Source organism: Patagioenas fasciata, chromosome 7 (assembly GCF_037038585.1).
Source record: "Patagioenas fasciata isolate bPatFas1 chromosome 7, bPatFas1.hap1, whole genome shotgun sequence".
Classification (NCBI taxonomy): domain Eukaryota; kingdom Metazoa; phylum Chordata; class Aves; order Columbiformes; family Columbidae; genus Patagioenas; species Patagioenas fasciata.
In genome coordinates this window covers 19,780,338-19,798,193 of record NC_092526.1, presented here as the reverse complement: position 1 = coordinate 19,798,193, position 17,856 = coordinate 19,780,338, and the positions used below count along the sequence as shown (strand labels likewise).

General features: G+C 37.3%; 1 protein-coding gene across 10 annotated transcripts in view; it reads left to right on the top strand.

Moving 5' to 3' along the window:
- The window catches only part of COBLL1 (cordon-bleu WH2 repeat protein like 1), an 84,105-nt gene that overhangs the window by 41,273 nt on the left and 24,976 nt on the right, over positions 1-17,856 (top strand). For 6 of the 10 annotated variants that reach the window (XM_065840791.2, XM_071810986.1, XM_065840795.2 and 3 more), the window contains exons 2-7: positions 6,142-6,321; positions 12,543-12,744; positions 13,662-13,890; positions 15,498-15,536; positions 16,433-16,527; positions 16,653-16,892. In XM_065840791.2, the coding sequence (XP_065696863.1) occupies positions 6,142-6,321; positions 12,543-12,744; positions 13,662-13,890; positions 15,498-15,536; positions 16,433-16,527; positions 16,653-16,892 (985 nt within the window). Of the gene's footprint in view, positions 1-6,141; positions 6,322-7,144; positions 7,301-12,542; positions 12,745-13,661; positions 13,891-15,497; positions 15,537-16,432; positions 16,528-16,652; positions 16,893-17,856 lie in introns of those variants that run through there. The other 4 variants (XM_071810991.1, XM_065840793.2, XM_071810987.1 and 1 more) reach the window with 4 other exon arrangements.

Sequence of the window (17,856 nt, the reverse complement as noted above, 5' to 3'; positions counted from 1 at the left end):
AATACAGATTTCTAAAATGAAATCTCTAATGAAAATATATACCTTATTACACTTTATTCATTGTTAAATTCTGTGTTTTCACTGATCTCTAGAAGTTTTTTTTTTTTTTGCTTTAAGAGACTAGATGGCAATTATCAGATCATAGACAGGGAAAAAAGCTTCATGTGCATAGAAGATAAATCCTGTGCTCTTATGCAGACTATTTTGTTGTGCTGGTGGGGTAGGTGTGGGAAGGGAAGTGGACTTTTTCTTGAGTATTTTCATTTCAGACTATCACAAGGTTAGGCAGAGTGGCTTTGTAAATCCCTAACAAGAAAAGCTGTGTATTCCAGTTCTCAAACTAAAAATAAAAACAAACTACATGTGGAATAGATATGTGAATGCGATTGTTAGTATTCCGATTAAGAACAACAAAAATAAAAACTGAGCTGCATTTCACTAAAGGAAAGAAAACAAAAATATCACCCATAATTATACCACAGATAAATCTGGCCTTTCAGAAGAATGTCTGTAGACAACAGATATTATTGTAAAATACTCAATTTTTCAGGTGTTTGATTATGTAATTATCAAGTCCCAACTGGAGACCTCCAACTTGCAAATTAACTTAAGATGTGGACTACCAAATATTTATGTCTTACAAAATACTTTTTTGTTTGTTTGTTTAAGAGGCTATTTATACATATGCCCTGAAACATATAGCAGTGATTTTTTTTTTGAAGACTTGCATTTATAACTTCATTCATTTGCTGGGTTATGATGAACAGAATCAGACACTAATGCTGCAATTGTCTCCAAGCTTTTTCCTAGCAAGTAACGTTTGATCTTGAAGATGTGCAGTGGTGATGCTGTGAAATCGGGATCCTCAGAGAGGGAGCTGAATGAACAGGAGGAAAGTTGGTACTTTTGCGATCTTTGCTTAGTGTAGGAGACAAATTTGCTCTGTGAGTGTTAAAGATGAATATTGGCCTGGAAATGCTTATAGGTGAAATTAGGGACTTAAATATTTTGTAAACCTCTCGGCCAAAACTGATGTACTGTTATAAACAAAACAAGTGAATGTACTTAATGGAGGCCTGAACTCTTGTTCAGCTGCTCCTTGTTTGGGCAGATGATGTTCAAGGTTTCAGCTGTCTGCTGCTAGAGCGTAGCAGTGGAGCAGCATTATTGTAATAATTGAGAAAGCATTACAATAATTGCTTGGGGTGAGAAGTCAAAGGCAGGAAAAGCTCTAGAAGAAGCTTTATTGGAGTGACCTTTGTCCTCTCTCAACAGGATCTTAGTAGAGTTGATCCTTTTCTGACTTTGAGTGAAAATAAAATCAGGTGCTGCGTATACTTCTTCCATATGTAATTTTGTAAGATTTAATATAAAAAATGTGTAGTTGCTCTTTGTATAAACCAGTGTTCTTCATGATGCCATAAGTCAAATTAACAAACTTAAGTCTGTCGATTGTGCAGTAGAAAATTTTTATTGTACTGTCTTCAGTGAACTTTTTCAGTACATGAGAGATGACTGAAATGCAGGTGAGGTCCCTTATGATCTTTCCTGTCCTAGGTGATGGGTACAGAAAACTTGAGAGATGGTTCAGATGTTGGAGGTGAGATCCAAAGTAGTTTCAGTGAGAGGGCTATCAAGCTGTATTTGTACAGTGTCTCATGTAATTGTGTTCAAGACAGGAAGTTAAGTGCTATAAACATTAATATTCCTTGATATTGAGATTTGAAGAGGTGGATATTTTATGCCTCTGGTTGTGCACAAATCAAACAGATAGATTTCCTCTTTCTTTTCTCTATTATTTTTGAGAAAGGGATCCTTATCAAGAAGTGCTGGTGATAACTGGAATATCCAGGTCACTCTAAGTTCAAGTATTTCTCATGATTTTAAGAGCTATTCTCTAGTTACTGATAGTTAAAGATATATTCCTAACTTTCTAACAGGAACTGAAAGCTTGTTAGTTTTTAAAAAGGTAACATCAAATAAATAGATGCTTTATTTACTTTATTTTCAAAAAGGGTTTCCGAACATTCAGATCACTGACACTATTATTTGTTTTGGAAAGTAGGAAATATGTTGAGATACAACAATGACACTTTATTTTGTAAAAGAGGGGTCTGAAACATGGAAAAAGTTGACTTTATGGCCTTGCATTTGATTTTAAAAGACATACTGTTTTTCTAAACCAAATGATGAAACCTATCTGCATTTGGCTGACAGAATTCTTTAATTTCTTTACAGGAGCTGTATTCTGTCACAAAGACTGGTGGGAATTGCAGGTGGGACTTCAGAAATTTAAATTTCTAAGATATGAATACATCTTTTCTTTTGGGAACAATCAAATGTCACAAGATGAGGGCTAGCTGAAAGACTTGGCAGAAGCAGTGGGCTGCAGGTGCACTGTGAACAAGGGAAATGCAGCCTCTGCCCAGGCTGCACCAGGCTGTTCGTGTGAGAGCATGGGGGGAGTCCCTCTGGCTGCCTCTTCCAGGGCTGGGAAGAATCAGAGAAGAAAGATTCTTTTTTTTCTTTCTTTCTTTTTTTTCCCCTTCTATTTTGTTTTAAGCAATCGATTAAACAGAAGATGACATTCAAGCTGTTGCAGTGTAATAGGTGGCTGGAATTGTATATCTGGTGATGAACAGTGGGAAAACACATCCCTTCAGATGAGTTGAGACTGACAGTTTCAGTGTCTGGTGCAGGGAAGGTCGGTCAGTTTATCGTGTGGGACCTATGGAGACAAGGAGCAAGGACCTGCATCAGATAGGATACTGCACCGCAGTTTCCAGAGGAATTTTTATTATGATTTTGGCCTTCTTTGGTTAAAATTTCTGACTCCTTTTATGTTATAGCTAAATAAACCGTGCATTGCTTCTCCTCAAAGCTTTCCTTTAGTTCTGTAGTTGCCATGAAAATAGAGTCTGGTTTTGGTTGTTCTAACTCCTAATGTTTATTTTGAAAATCAGAATAGATCTGCTTAGCTCCTGGCACATCTGGAAGCTGTCTGAACATGAGAGGTGCTGGGAGTGAGACCATTTACTGAACACCTTTTTTCTGACCTGAAGTGTTATTTTTATATGTTTGGGAATTTATTCTCTTTGTTATGGTTGTATTCTGTTGTACTAAAAATCAAGTGTTTTCTTCTTTTCAGGAGAAGAAACTACCTTAACCACTCTCTCTCTTTTTAGCAAATTGATTGAAAACCAAAGGCTCTTTCAGTTTGCTGAGTAGCTGGTAGAGGTGAAGCGGCGCAAGAGAACTGGGCTTTTGTTTTTTTGTTCTTTGCGATGGATAAGTGTTTGAAATGATGGCATAGACTTAGAGTTACTTGGACAATACTGATTTTACTTTTTGGTGTTTGACTAAAGTGGTGTGTGGAGAAAAATCACCCATGTCAGCTTCTTGGAAGCCCGATGGTGCAAAAGAGGAGGGGAGGGTTTGTAGGTTAAAACTACCCCTGTAAGTGTATTTCTACCATCCTGTCACTTGCTGCTCTTGATCTGCACCTATGGATGTAATCACAGCACTTTGATTTGTTCTTGCTGCCCAATACCGGCTTTGGGGTGCTGGGAGCACAGGGCTTCTGCTTCCTGCCAGGCACCTCTCCTGTGGCGAGGCACAGACACAAACTCAAGAAAAAGCTGAAAGACTAAATGTCAATACTTCGGGCTAAGAATGAAATGAGAGAATTGGTGAAAAATTAAAAAGAGACATGATGTCTGGAAAGAGAAAATGAAAGTATTGCGATGCCTGTTGTTTAATAAGAGGTTGCCAAAAATGCAGCATAACTTGTGAGAAGGTATACTTGGAGATTTTCCTTCTTTGTGTGGGGTGGGGAACGACAGCGTAACTAACCATACAGTGTGAAGCTGTGCTGGAGCTGGGGAGGGTGTGCTGCTCTGCACTGGAGGAAGTGGAGAGTCAGCCAAGCTCGTTGGACTGCCTGACCCCACCTGTGTGTGCGGTGCATGTGTGTTCTTTAGAAATACAGGGAACTTCATCGATCTAGCTGTTGCAGGCAAGTTTTGATGAGTATTTTATGAGTCATAGCTCTCTACAGTGTAAGTTTAGACACTGTCTAAATAAAGCTGCATTTTACTGATGTGAATGGTGCATTTATTGCTGTGTGTGATTAAGTACTCTCTAGTGGTAACAGAGTTCCAGCAATGAAATTGTGTTCATCTGCTTAATAGAAGACAGAGTCCAATAGCCTTTAAAACAAATCTTTCTGTGGTGTGTAGCCTTCAAGGATTAAACTATGAGTTAAAGTGTGATGTCACTTAACAGTCATCTGAAGTCACTTAAAGATGTAAGAAGGAGAACAGAAGGAGAAAAGCCATATTGCTTTGGATTTTTTCAGTATTAATTACGTATCATAGGGTGAGATTTTTGTTGTGTCTGTGGTTTTTTTTATTACTATTAAATAGTTGTATTGATGTTCTCTATTGGCTAATAATTTCTTTTTGACAGTTATATGAGAACTTAAAATCATGCCAGCGAAAAAAAAAAGGGCAAGTGGGAGGGAGCAAAAAAAGTTCGATTCATCCATTTTGCTATGTTCACATAACCCAGAAACAATCCAGCTGAGTTGCTACACAGACCAAAGTTAAATTTGCAGCTAATGCCACATGTCTCAAATTGTATGTGGAGAGTACCAAAACTAATTTATAACATGAACAGAGAGGAGGTGCAAATTTTGGCAAATCCTCACTGAGCATGTTTGTATGTCTGTGAATGTCCCTGATTAGCTCCAAGAGGTGGTGAATAGTTAATTATTCAGCACAGAGTTCTGAAGTTCAAAACTCTAAGCACTTTCAGCAGCAGATGGGTCAGGTGAAGTCTGGTTACACAGTCAACTGTTGCAATGCTTCTCCGGACCTTGTTTGCTCTGCATTGTGAGTGACTTTTAACTTTTGTTTTCCCAAGAACGGTGTGTGTTTCTAATTGTTGTAAGCTAGATCTTTTGTTTTAATTCTGTAGGACAATTATAGAAGTTAATTTCTTTGATTACGTTTAAAGTAAACAAACTTTGGTACAGTTCCAGAATCTAAATTGCAAGCATATTTTTGGAACCTTTGTGTATTGTATTTAAACGTATTTTACCTTTCTGTGAATGAGGGTCCATTCACACTTTTTAAAAGAATGTTTTTAAGAAATTAAGAAGTTCTTATGAGGTAATGCATCTCCACAGTGTGTTTTGGTTTTGTTTCTAATGGCAAAATTCTTAATAAAATATTTTCCTTCTGACGATATTGGTGCATTGAGAAAGTTATTTTAATAGAAGGGGATGCTGACCTATATGTTACGGGAAATGAGAGTCCTGCCTTCAGAGTTCACCGTAGCATAAATATATTAAGAGACATAGAGAGTTTTCTTTTTATACTATTTTGGATTTTTTTTTTCATAAGTTAAAGAAGTGAAACTTATCAGTGATCAGTTTTTGCATTCAAGAATACACTGGCTTGTCACTAACATAGGAAAGGATAGAGAGAAAATTAAAATAGAAAATTGGCAGAGGTGACAGGAAAATATGAAAGCATATAGTGACTGAAATGTCAAGAAATACTACAACACAGTAGCATTGGTTATACTGCTATTTTATTACGGTATAGAAGTAAATAGACTAGAGCTGGTAGGATTTGTTCGAATGATTTTTATAAGCAAAAGAAAAATTTGGGGAGGAAAACTGTGATTTGATTATTCCCTCACCTATCTATCCTATATATTAAACAGCATACTGGCAGTGCAATTTGGCTTCATACTGCATAGCTCAGAATTTCTGTTTACATTAATCTGGTAAATCTATTTGTAGAATGCACAAATTGGGTCCTTTGCTTAACCCAAGGCAGAAAAAAAGTAATTTACCTTTTTACCCTTTTTGTTTTGTGCTTAATGGTTATTGGGCCTTTTTTTTTTTTTTTTTTTTGGTATGATAGATATACCTTAGCCTGTTGTATTGTCTGTCACCACTTATTGTATATTTCAAATGTTCTCTCATCCCTTCCTTGCACATATCACTCACACAGTCTGAGTGAAAAGAATTAAGTGTGGTTTATTCCTGCTCTGAGACTTACTAGTTTGCCAGTATGGAATCGTATGTATAAATACATACTTGATTTTTGATTTTTTATCCATTTATTTCAGAAGAAAATCTAAAGCACCACCTCCTCCATCTGAAACAAAGCCTATTGCTGTTTCTCCATTTGATGACACTGAATCAGCCAACCTCATCATGGAACATAAAGAAAATGTGATTGATAAAGACATTGAACTATTAGTGGTCCTGCCAGGAGATGTCATCAAGTATACTACAGTTAACGGGCGGTAAGTTACACAGAATGACATTTTTATTTAATTTTCTTTCTTGCTCTCTAGTTTACTTCAACCCTCATCCAGGTTTTAATGACTCTGTAAAATACCTGAGTTGTTTAAGCCTGACTATTTTGGGGTAGGTATGGAAACATATACTTTGTACATTTACCTACCTTGTGTGAAGTCTGTTTTTTGAGATCCAGAAATTCTGTATGGCACCTATCACCTGCCTGTTGTTCTTCCTAGTCACTGCAAATCTTCGGATCAGTAAGGCTTTATACAAGTCACTGAATTTTCCAACACGAGTTTTCCTTGTTAGACCTAAAGATGGGTTTCTGCACTTGCTCAGCGCTGCTACCTACAGACTACTAGCAGTCCTAAAAAAAAAAAGGTGTAATCCCTTTAGACAAAATCTGTAATGCTTCAAAGAAATAGTTTCAAGGTACAGCTTTGGAAAACTTCTTTTTAAAATCAAATGTGTTTTGCTTAAGATGGTTTTAATTTGAAATGCATATTTTAGTCTGCTGATTGATAGTATAGATTGTGCATATAACTCTCAAGTCACCTTTAGTTCGGAAAGACCTGGACATTGACTGGTGAATCAAAATCGTAAATCCTGGGACTTGAAATGTTACTTTAATTATCATAGCAGGTCTACTAAGAAGGCTCCTAAATGGGGCCTTCGATGGATCACTGCAATTAGGATAAGAGTTTGTTGCTTTCCTAAACTGAAATAAATAAACTATTTGTGTATGGTACTTGCGTTCGTGTGTTACCAGTGCCTTTGCTACTGAAAGCAAACAGGCTGATACATTGATTTATTTATTTATACCAGGTAATGTAAGTGTTTAGTTGCACCTACTTCACTTCTTAATGATAAAGGCTTTTGTGGCTCGAGTCTGTGCGTTTTGTCGTTGGCTGGAGTTCATGAGGTGGTTGCTTAGACTTGCAGTACCAGCTTGTTCACCAGAGCTGCAACGGAGGAACTTCGGTGGGTTTTTTTTTTTCTCCTCCTCCCCAAGACTATGTGATTTTCAGGATAACTTAAATAAATTTTCTGAAATAATTGGTGACTGCTATGATGCTTTATGGTGTTCTTGCTAGTGTGTTTACAGCAAGGCGTATTGTTGTCTGTAGGTATGGTGCCTTCCTCTGCCTTTAAAATTTCTTAAAGGTGAGACTCCGTGCATACACTGTCAGGCACTTCTCTTTCTTCTTTTCACTCCCTTTGGCCGCACTCACAAGTACTGTGTGCCCTCTGTCATGCTTTGCTCAGCACAAAGAACCAGAAAGGAATGTTGTATGTATCTTCACTCTGTCAAATTACACTGTGTATAATTCCACAGTGTTCAAGGCAGGCCTCGCAGGCTTATCAGGAATCACAAACATTTCCCAATCAGTTTTATTATCCCACAGTTATTGGTTTTTTTTTCAATCAAGATACCATATGTGATCAATTTTTCATAAATGGCTCTCTTCCAAACAGAAACCTATATTAGCACTGCTGGGCTCACTCAGAATGAGGGGAGGTACTGTGCAGGACCTGCAGTCAACTGGGAAACATACTTTAAACCATCTTTTCTTCCAGTTTTGTTCTGTCTTGGTAGTTCTATTTTGTGTAGAAATAGGTAAGATCCCTCTAGAAATTACTAGAACAGATAAATTGCTGTTTTCTCTTTCCCGTTCATTATCAGAGATGAGCAGCTTCAAAGCTCCCCAGGAGAGAAGACATTTTTAAATCTCACAATGGGAAAAGCAAAGCTGTGACTTTGTACAACCATGTGCTCAAATGCCACAGTCCATGAGAAGAAACTTCTCTATTTTTTTCAGATGAACGTGAGTTGGTTTGATCCCCTGCTTTGGCATAGTGGATAGCAGGAGCTATGCTGAACAAAGTGAGATGTTACATAGAAAAGTATCCTGAGTAGAAGTAGGCAGAAGAGCATCAGAATGAAATCCAAAAGGAGTTTTGGAGAAAAATATTACAATGGAGAACAATTTTGATCCTGAGTTGTTGTATAAGCAACTAAAGCAAAAAGTTTGAGAGACTGAGGAAAGAAAGGAGGACTGAAACAGCTCATTCCTCATTCTGAAGTTTCAGGCATGGGTGGGTTTAAGCCTAGACATCAATTTGTAATTTGTAGTAGCTGGTGATAGGGATCCAGTTCATCTGTTCAGAATCTGATGGTGGCATTCATGTGCTCTTATGACCTGCAGGGGGGGTCTGGGCACCCCCACCCCCCATGGCAAAAGCAATGAATGGAAGTAAAGGTACAGTGTTCAGATGAAGGAATGAGTGAAGCTCTTTTTTTTAATTGAAATGTTTTTCAGAGTGACATTTTTGAATCTTCTCCATAGGACTGAGGCATTTTCTGCAACCAAAGGAGGAGGAAAAAAACAAACTTGAAGAACTATTTTATTTAGCAGCCTTATCTTTTAAAGTTTGTTTCTTGTTTTCCCACAAAGATGAAATGCAGAGTTTGAGAAAGTTTTCTTGAAACTGAGTAATTAGTTTCAGTATAATTAGCAGCAGTAAATTAACTGGGAGATTACAAGGACCAATAAGGTAGTGACATGCATTTTATTTGGAAATGATGTGTCAAGCTAATAGTCTTGCAGGGTAGCATGTTTAGGGCTTTGCAGTTTCAGATGACTTTCAGAGAGACCTTAGCTTTGCTGAATTTGTTTTCTTAGAGTCCTTTGTGAGTTTTCATTTGATCCATTCTTGAGTATTTTCAGTCATTAGGGTATTCTTAAGAAACTGTTGGTTTAGTCTGTATAGTTAGCTAGTGAATAACAAGCTTTGTGGTGTTGCCCTACTTTTCAAAACCTATTGTACTTACAGTTGTTAGTAACAAATTCTGGGGGTTTTGGTGGTGTTTTTGGTTGTTCTCCATGAAAACAAATGTCGTTTTCTCTTTAGAGCACTAGTAAATATTTTTGCAAGGAAGGCCATAGGCTTCAGTAATCAGAGATCTGTAGAAAGCCAAAGTGTGTGTAGGGATTTTTCCTCTTCTTCCTTTTTTCCATTCCATCCCTATGTAGGAACACTTTTGGTGGTTCCCGACAGATTTCATTCAGTAGTGCTTCCTGTGAGTCCCATGATGGGAAAACCTTGTTCCTAAAGTTTGATTGTGTAAGAAACTTCACTTTTTTTTTTTTAAGTTTCTAGCCCTTGTTTTTGGAGAGCAGTGTAGAAACTTGATGCATTTTTCTTTTTAACACTTGGTTCAGTATTTGTAGTGACACCTTTCACTGTTGGTTACAAACATAACATAGTTTGATACTTTCTAGGTGAAGGTCATTGTTTAACTATCAGTTATGTGATGTAAAGAGAGACCACTGTTAGCCACTTTTTATTGTAATTTAGTCAAGTAGGAATAACCAGAGGAAAATAGATAAGGGATGAAGGGGTGCAGGAATACGTAAATAAATTTACAAACAGAAATTTCCAGAAATGTAGTGAAGTTAAAGAAGTTGCAAATACTGAAATTAGATAAAGGGGGACAAGCAGGTGATGTACTCTGAGACAGCTCATGGCCACTTCTTGGAGTTTTACTGAATATTCCTTATTGAAGCTGTTAAATGTACTTAGATATATGTATTCTTCTACCTGCAGTCCTTGAAGGCTATAGCAAATAATAGTTTTACAAGTCTGGAGGATGTGATTACAAAAAAGATTGCTTTTGCTGTAGGAACATCTATCTAAAGCAGTTGTTGAAGGTGTCTTGGCCTCCAGTGAAGTGGGGGACTTCAAATCTGAAATACTTCATTTCTGGAAGTACCAATGGAAAGTGAATTTGTACTGAATCACTTTTCATGTACTAATTTGCATGTACCTGTCTGTTGTTTGTGAGCAGCTATGTTTGTCACTTATCATCCTGTCACTTCTTGTGCCTTTGGTTAGCAGGAGGTCCTGACACTGTGGTGCATCTCCATAGGATGGCTTTCTGTGATCTTTGCTTGTGAGTTGTCGTCCTGGTCATATTCAGGGTTCTCACCCTTCTCCAATAACCGAAGGCCAGACGACATGCAGTTTTTAAAGCTAGTCAGTGTATAAAAGTGTACCAGAAAAAAAAGTAATGGGTAACTTATTGGATAGGCTAATAAGCAGAAAGGTCACTGCAGAAGTAGTGCCTGCTGTCTCCTTAGGCTCCCTCCTCCCCTGCCCTGCTCTGCCCCCAATAAAAGTGGGGAATGACATGATATGCATTTGCAGCTGTTTTTTAGTAGGGTGAGATGGATGAACTTGTTCTGTAATGGGTTAGAAGTGCAAGAAATAGAGTAGTTCCTTCTTCTTCTAATCGGAGCAAGCTGTGATATATGCGAGAGAAGGATTGAAATACACTCTCTGGATTAGCTATGTGAAAAGGGAGGGAGAGCCATTTTTCTGCAGTGCTCAGTGCATTTCTCACAGTGGTTCTCAGGCTGATATATATCATCTAGATGAAGGCATGGGAACATATTACATTCTTTTATACCTCTTCAGACCACATGATAGCTGCTTTTTGACACCTTGGAGCATCAGTTCTGTACGGTTTTTTGTTTTTATTGTTCCTCCTGCCTTTGCCTCCCGAGGCAAGCATTCTGCTGCTGCTTAAGCAGGCAGAAACTTCCCTTTGGGGGGAAGAAAAAAGGTAACAGGTCTGCAGTAACCATATCTGTCAGCTTTCCAACCATTTCCATTGTTTGCCAGTGCAGCATGTGCACCAGAGTCAAGCCCTCTTTCTAGAAATCAGAAGACAGTTTGCTGAAGGAACACTTGTTCTTTAAGACCTAGTGAAAACTGGAATGATATTCTAGGGTTAATTAAGGGTGAGGGAACACAATAGTGTTCACAGTAATTTCTAACATTGAGTCATTCTCAATTCTTTTTACAGAACTGTATCATATGAAATCTGTTTTAACTTCCTACTTAATAGATGTATTCACTATCTCTATAGTATCTTGAGTTTTGCTTAGTTTGATGGTTCTTTGTAGAAGCTATCCATTTGCAAATTTGGCTATGCTACCAGAATACTTGCATCTGTTATGAGATTACATCTAGAATTTAAGATTTCCGATAAAGTCATACCTATATTAATTTTCTCTTAGACACCTCAGTGTTCTTTTCAAAATAGGATTTCCTTGCTTCACAGACTTTTAAATTCTTTTTGTAATATCCTTGTGAGACAGAGAAGCTGATAGATTCCCCTGTTTGCAGCTGTAACTGAGAGATGCAGAGGGTGTCAAAATGAAATGGTCCTTACAGATTGTTACCGAACTCTAAAAATTATTGAGGAATGACTGGTTCCAGTGACCTGATAGTACTCTAGCCTCATTCAATTGCTGTAACATGCAAAGTTAGGATAATCTCCTTGCCTTTGGTTTATTTAAACTGCTATGACACTTCTGCTTATACTTTAAATAAAATTTTAATAAATTTATTCCATTTGCAACTGGGAATGTTCAGCCTGTCTTAATGTGCTGTTCTGCATGTTCTTATGGAGCACTGAGAGAACAAGGGTATACAGTTAGTGACTATATATGAAAAAGCTTACCATGCTTCATTGTAAAAGGACATCTGTTGCGTCACACGGAGCTTCCCAAGAAATGGCATTCAACTACCGTATTGTCATTTAACTTTTTCCCTCTGTCTGTTAAACACGTGGCTCTCATTTTGGGATCACTAATGCAAGACCTGCTCAAAAGGTGACTTCCTCAAACTTGATTTCTCCTTCCTCCAAATGGCTCATGCTCAAGCTTTCTGAAAATAAAGTGCCCTGTAACTTCAGAATGGATATGAAAATTTCAGGCTTTGGAAGGAAACTGTTCTTAACGAATAGCACGGCATTTATCACCACTGCTACAGTTAGCACTAAATGTCAAATGAAGTGGCTAATGCACATCTCCCTGCTGACCTCAGGAAAAGCATCACCTCACAAAGCAAAAATTTCCCCCTTTCTCAAGCACTTGACATACTTTTTTGTAAGCTGGTTTCATTTTCTTTTAGTGGTGTGTTTTGCTTTTTTGTGTTTTCGTTTTGTTTTGTTTTTTGGTGTGTGGTTTTTTTTTTTTTTTTTTCAGGCTTCATGTCTCTTTTTTTAATGTTGAAGATATTTAAAGTTGGTGTCTGGCAGTAATCATCTAGTCATGGAAGGGGAAGGATGACTTGGGTTAAATGTTTAGCAGCACACTTTGTTATAGCCTGCTTAATTGTCATCTGCTGTGACAGTTCCATTTGTAATTTACAGGAAGCCCATGATGGACTTGCTGATCTTTCTCTGTGCACAGTATCATTTAAATCCATCCAGTTATACCATAGAGTTGGTATCCGCAGAAAACAGCCAGATTAAATTCAAACCCAACACACCAGTGGGAATGCTTGAAGTGGAAAAAGTGATTGTAAAACCAAAACAAATGGATAAGAAGAAACCTGCTCCGGTTATACCAGAGGTGAGAACTAAAATTGAAGCATATTGAGAAATCAGAATCACTGTTGTCTTGTTCAGTAAGTTAAGTTGGTATCTCAGCCTCTTGTTTCAACTTTTCCTATTTTCTCTCATTCTCTCATGATGCACCCCTGTGAACTGCCTGGCTCCATGTTCTTTGATAACCTCCTCTTAGGTAAAAATATACCTCAATTTGTTGCAGCAAACACCAAAAGAAGGAAACATTACAATATTATTTGAAATCCCATACTTTACGGTCCATGAGACAAATTCTGCAGATGTAGTATGGCTGAATACAGCCTTCCATAAACTGAAAACCAACAACTTGTAACAGCTGTCATGCTGTGATATATATGCCCTTCTGATTGTATGTTCATTTTCCTTTAATACATACTGTACCTTTTTGTTGTTACTTGGGTTTTTTTATGTACCCTTAGGAAGGCAGGAGCTTTTAGGATACTATAGAAGCTTCTGCCTACATCTTTCCTTCTGCCTTTGTCCTTGTGCTGTATAGAAGAATACTGTTTTTTAATTTATCAAAAGCACTTACACAGGGCCAGGGAAGCTCTTCTGCTGCCCTTTTACCTTTGTCCTACACAGCCACACACAGATGCACTCATGGCTTCTTAACTGACTTCCATATCTACCCAATGTAACCCAGGTGGGTGTCTCGCTCCAGACACGTGCCCCGCTGGACCGGCACGCGGCAGGTGCCAAAGAAGGAGCCAACTGTTTCATGAGTCCTTTTCTTGAGTAAAAGGCAATTGCACAATAGTTCTTAGTTTCTCTTGTGATGTTACTGAATCTATAACTGGTGAAGCTGACCATAAGATCAATTCCCATGGTTACTGTAAGGCTGTTATAGAAATGCTAGTTGTTTCAGAATTTTTTTGGTATTTATTGGAATTTTCTTCTCTTTAGCAAACAGTAAGGGTGGTGATAAACTACAAGAAGACTCAGAAGACAGTAGTAAGAGTTAGTCCACATTCACCCCTTCAAGAACTCATACCAATTATCTGTAGTAAATGTGAGTTTGATCCTTCACACACACTGCTGCTGAAGAATTACCAGTCTCAAGAACCCCTTGATGTGACAAAATCTCTTAATGACCTTGGACTAAGGGAATTATATGCCATGGATATCAGTCGGGGTAAGATAAATTTTGTTTGCAGCCATAGAAAAGATAATTACTTAGTATTTCAATAATACTTGTTTTGTTGGGTTTTTTTACTTATGAAGAAATTAGTTCCTAGCAATTTAGTATGTATTTCATTAATCTTCCACAAAATTGAAACGGGTACAAGTTTACCTGTACTTATGTTTGAGAAGTGTACTTCTAATGAAGTGTTAGGTATCAGAAAAGTTGGCTAAGTACAAATCGTCGCTTAAAGCCTTCTTTTCCCCAAAAAACCAACACCACTGTATTTCCCTTAGCTCATAGAAAAGACGTAGAATCATTATGAGATGAAAGGAACAGAAGCATTAGAAAAATTTTAGCGTTGTTTTAAGATTATTTAAAAACTGTTAGACTATTCTCGTGGTGTTTATGTACATTCCTGAGTGCTGCTTGCTAATTTGATAGGTTGTGAAGGAATAATAATTCTCTTTTTAATTGTGGTCCAACAGGCACACAATGAACTAACTAACATATATTTTACAGACACTCCTATGCCTGGTTTTAACTTCAGCTGTAAGCCTTTCTTGAAGGGTTTATTGTACTGTGATTAAAAATTCTATACAGTGTGGTTTGTTCTGCTTTAGACATTTCCCACAGGAAATTTTACTTCAGATTGGGTACTTCTGTTCTTGACCACTATTCTATTTGCTTATTTTTCTTTCTGCTCTAAGAATTGGGGTTTTTAGAGGGTTTTTTGTTTGTGTCTTTCCCCCCTTCTACCTAAATATGGTGGCCTTATCGTTTGACGGTTACAGTTTCAAGGGTTTTCTCAGTTACTTCCCAAAGGCCAGTTACCTTGAAGAACAGGAAGATGTCAAATTTGGAAAAGATGTCCTTTTCCCATGAAGAAAACAAAAATGAAATGTCTTTTATTCACTGGAAAACAAGATATTTTTACTTGCCTAAACATGTTACTTGGACTACATGTGTGCATAGTGCGTTGTCTTGCTGACTGAGCTGCCTTTTGCACAGTATGATCATTTGAATTAATGTGCTTCATTTGAATCAACAGCCAAAAATCCTGAGGAGAGAACACAAGGACATAGACACTTTTTACAAGGCGGTGCCGTGCTAGGAAATATAGAGATACTTCAGTTCTCTTGACACAAAGTAGTTAGCATTTCAATTTTGCAGACAACTCAGAGCTCTGCATTTTCAGATTTCTTTATGAAAGTAAATGGTGAGGTATACCTTTACTGAATAGAATTTAAATTCAAATCTTGTTTTATTCAGATTATATTTTAATTATATGTTCCTGTTTGTTTTCCAAGTTTGGACTGCTTGACAATCCAAAATTTACAGAGCAATCTCTTCTGTATACTAGTTTTTCGATTTCTTTCAGAAATAGAAGTGGACCCTCTCTCCTTGTTTACAAGATTCCAGTCTGTGTTGCATGTCTTTAGGCTCAAGTTCTTAAATAGCATATAGCATTAGGTAGTCAAGAAACATCCTTTTACTTCAGGAAAGTACCCAGTTACTTTTTCCTAATGTTGAAGATTCAGCTTGGCTGTGTTTGTAACTTATGACTGCATCCTTCATTCAGATTCATATTTTCTGTCTTTCTTTTTGTCTTTCTGTAGCCACATCACCAGTTGATTTAAATTTACCACCTTTGCAAGGTACGATTTACTAAAATAGGCGGTGAAACTGTAGCACTCAGGTGGCATTACCATCTGCTCCTATTATAGCATCTGCTTAACCATTACATGAACAATTATCTTTGTCCTATCATAAATATGTATTTTAAAAGATAATACCAAAGTAGATATACCCAGCTATATATAAAATATTTCTGTATTGTTTTACCCTAGACTGATTGATTAAATTTACAGTCATACTTATATTGGTACTTGTACCAAGACTCCATAGTAGCCTTGCTGATTTTTAATTGCTTATTGCATTTGCATCCAGTGGGATTTCTTTCAGAAGGTCAAACCTAGTAACAATTAAAAAAAGAGACAACCTTTAGATTTACAATGAGTCTGCATGAATAAGATGATGGAAGGAGGATAAATTCTGCATGGTACCAGAATGAATGGACATGACTGTTTTACTGTGGCTCTCGTGCAGTTACGTGTACAGCCCCTGCTGGGTGTTTCAGTGACCTTCTTCCAGTCACACCACGTGCAGGCTTGTGCCTGATTTGTCCCACCTCACACTTTGCCATGAATTTAAACTGTCAGGAATTGAGAGCTGGAGAGGCTGATGCTCTTCTTCCATATTACAGCCTTTGTGATATTATCCATGACACACAATAACTGGGATGGGCTGGATTACATGCTGGGGATATTACTGGCAGCTGAAGCTCATCTATTCTGAGTTCTGAGAAAGACAGAAAGAATATGGATGGTAGGAAATGTGTTGATTTTGCAGCACTTAGAAAACTCTTAAAATAGGTGATTTATGGTGTGTTTTGTGTATCCTTCCAGGAGGCTTATGACAGTGAAATATTAGGATTGCAGAAGAAGTAATCTATGCAATAAATAACATCTAGGACTGTTATTTTCTATTTTAGATTCCTACCAATCTGAAAACTTAGATGTTTTGAAGGAAAAAGAAAACAAAGGATTTTTCAGCTTTTTTCAGCGAAACAAGAAAAAAAGAGAACAAGTAAGGTGTAACTTTGTATAAGCAAAACTTCTAGGAACAAATTCATATTGAGCAATCAGTACTGTTGATTGCTTTCCAGAAAATGTAAGTAACTTGGATGTTTTTTCTTCCCCCTGCACCCCAAGGCTGCCAGTGCCCCAGCAACTCCACTGATGAGCAAGCCAAGGCCAACATTTATGACAAGATCGAACACTGTCAGCAAGCAGTATGATACAAGCACTCTGCCATCCGAGATGCCAAAGAAACGGAGAGCTCCTTTACCGCCTATGCCACATTCTCAGAGTGCTCCCCAGGAACTTGCACAAACCCAGGTCAGACCAGCATCTGAAATTGTGAAATCTAACAGCCTGGATGGGAATGAACAGGTTAGCTACATTTGCTTCACTTTTCTTAAATCAAGAAGTTTAGACATAAAAATACTGATAACCTTGTTAATATCTGCTGAGGATTGAAACAAATGGGAAATAAAATTGTAGTACTTGCTGTTAAAAATTTTAGTTTCAAAATAACGACAGAAATTGAAAGATGCATTCCTTTTAAACTTTATATCCTTTATCCTTCTGTATTTTGAAAAGGCAAAACCAACTTCGTATAAAAGTTGGTATTGTGAGCACCTTTTTGTTCTTTTCAATGAATAGTTAATATATTTAAATGTGAGAACATTGTCTCCCTTTATCACATCTAGTAATTGACGCTTTGTTACTTCCATTTGTGTTTAATGTTGTAGTTACATGCGAGAACAAGTACTTTTTTCATTACATTACTGGAAAAAGGTAGAAGTCTGGGGAAGTAGTCTTAACTTTCTGGGAGCCCAAGAACATTAAAGTAAGGCTTTATTTTAATCAAATAGGGGTGTATTTAATGGAAGCTATGAGATGTGGGCTACATATTTAAGTAACCTATATATTCCATGCAATGCAGAAAGTCTAAGAACAGAATCTGGGATAGCTGATGCATTAAGTACTATCCTGGTATTGCACATATTGTCAATTGTGAATTCCAATCAAAGAACAAGGCTAAAATTGTCATGATTTTTTTTAAAATTTCATACTTTGCTTTGAAAGCAGTATCTGAAGGTGTTCTTTAATAAATGAGGCTATTGGCATGCTAGAAAAACAAAATGCATAACAAAATGAAATACACATCTGAGGGATTGATTTTTGTGTTAGACTCAGAGACAGGAAATTTCAAACTGTCTTTATCTTTGTACAATGATTTACTCTTTCACTGATGCACAGAACCACAAGAGAGCACTGTTTAACAGAAGTTCTGAATTTGTATATTGTGGCCTGCTGGAAAAGCTTTACGATTTGAAGACGACAAAGGTTT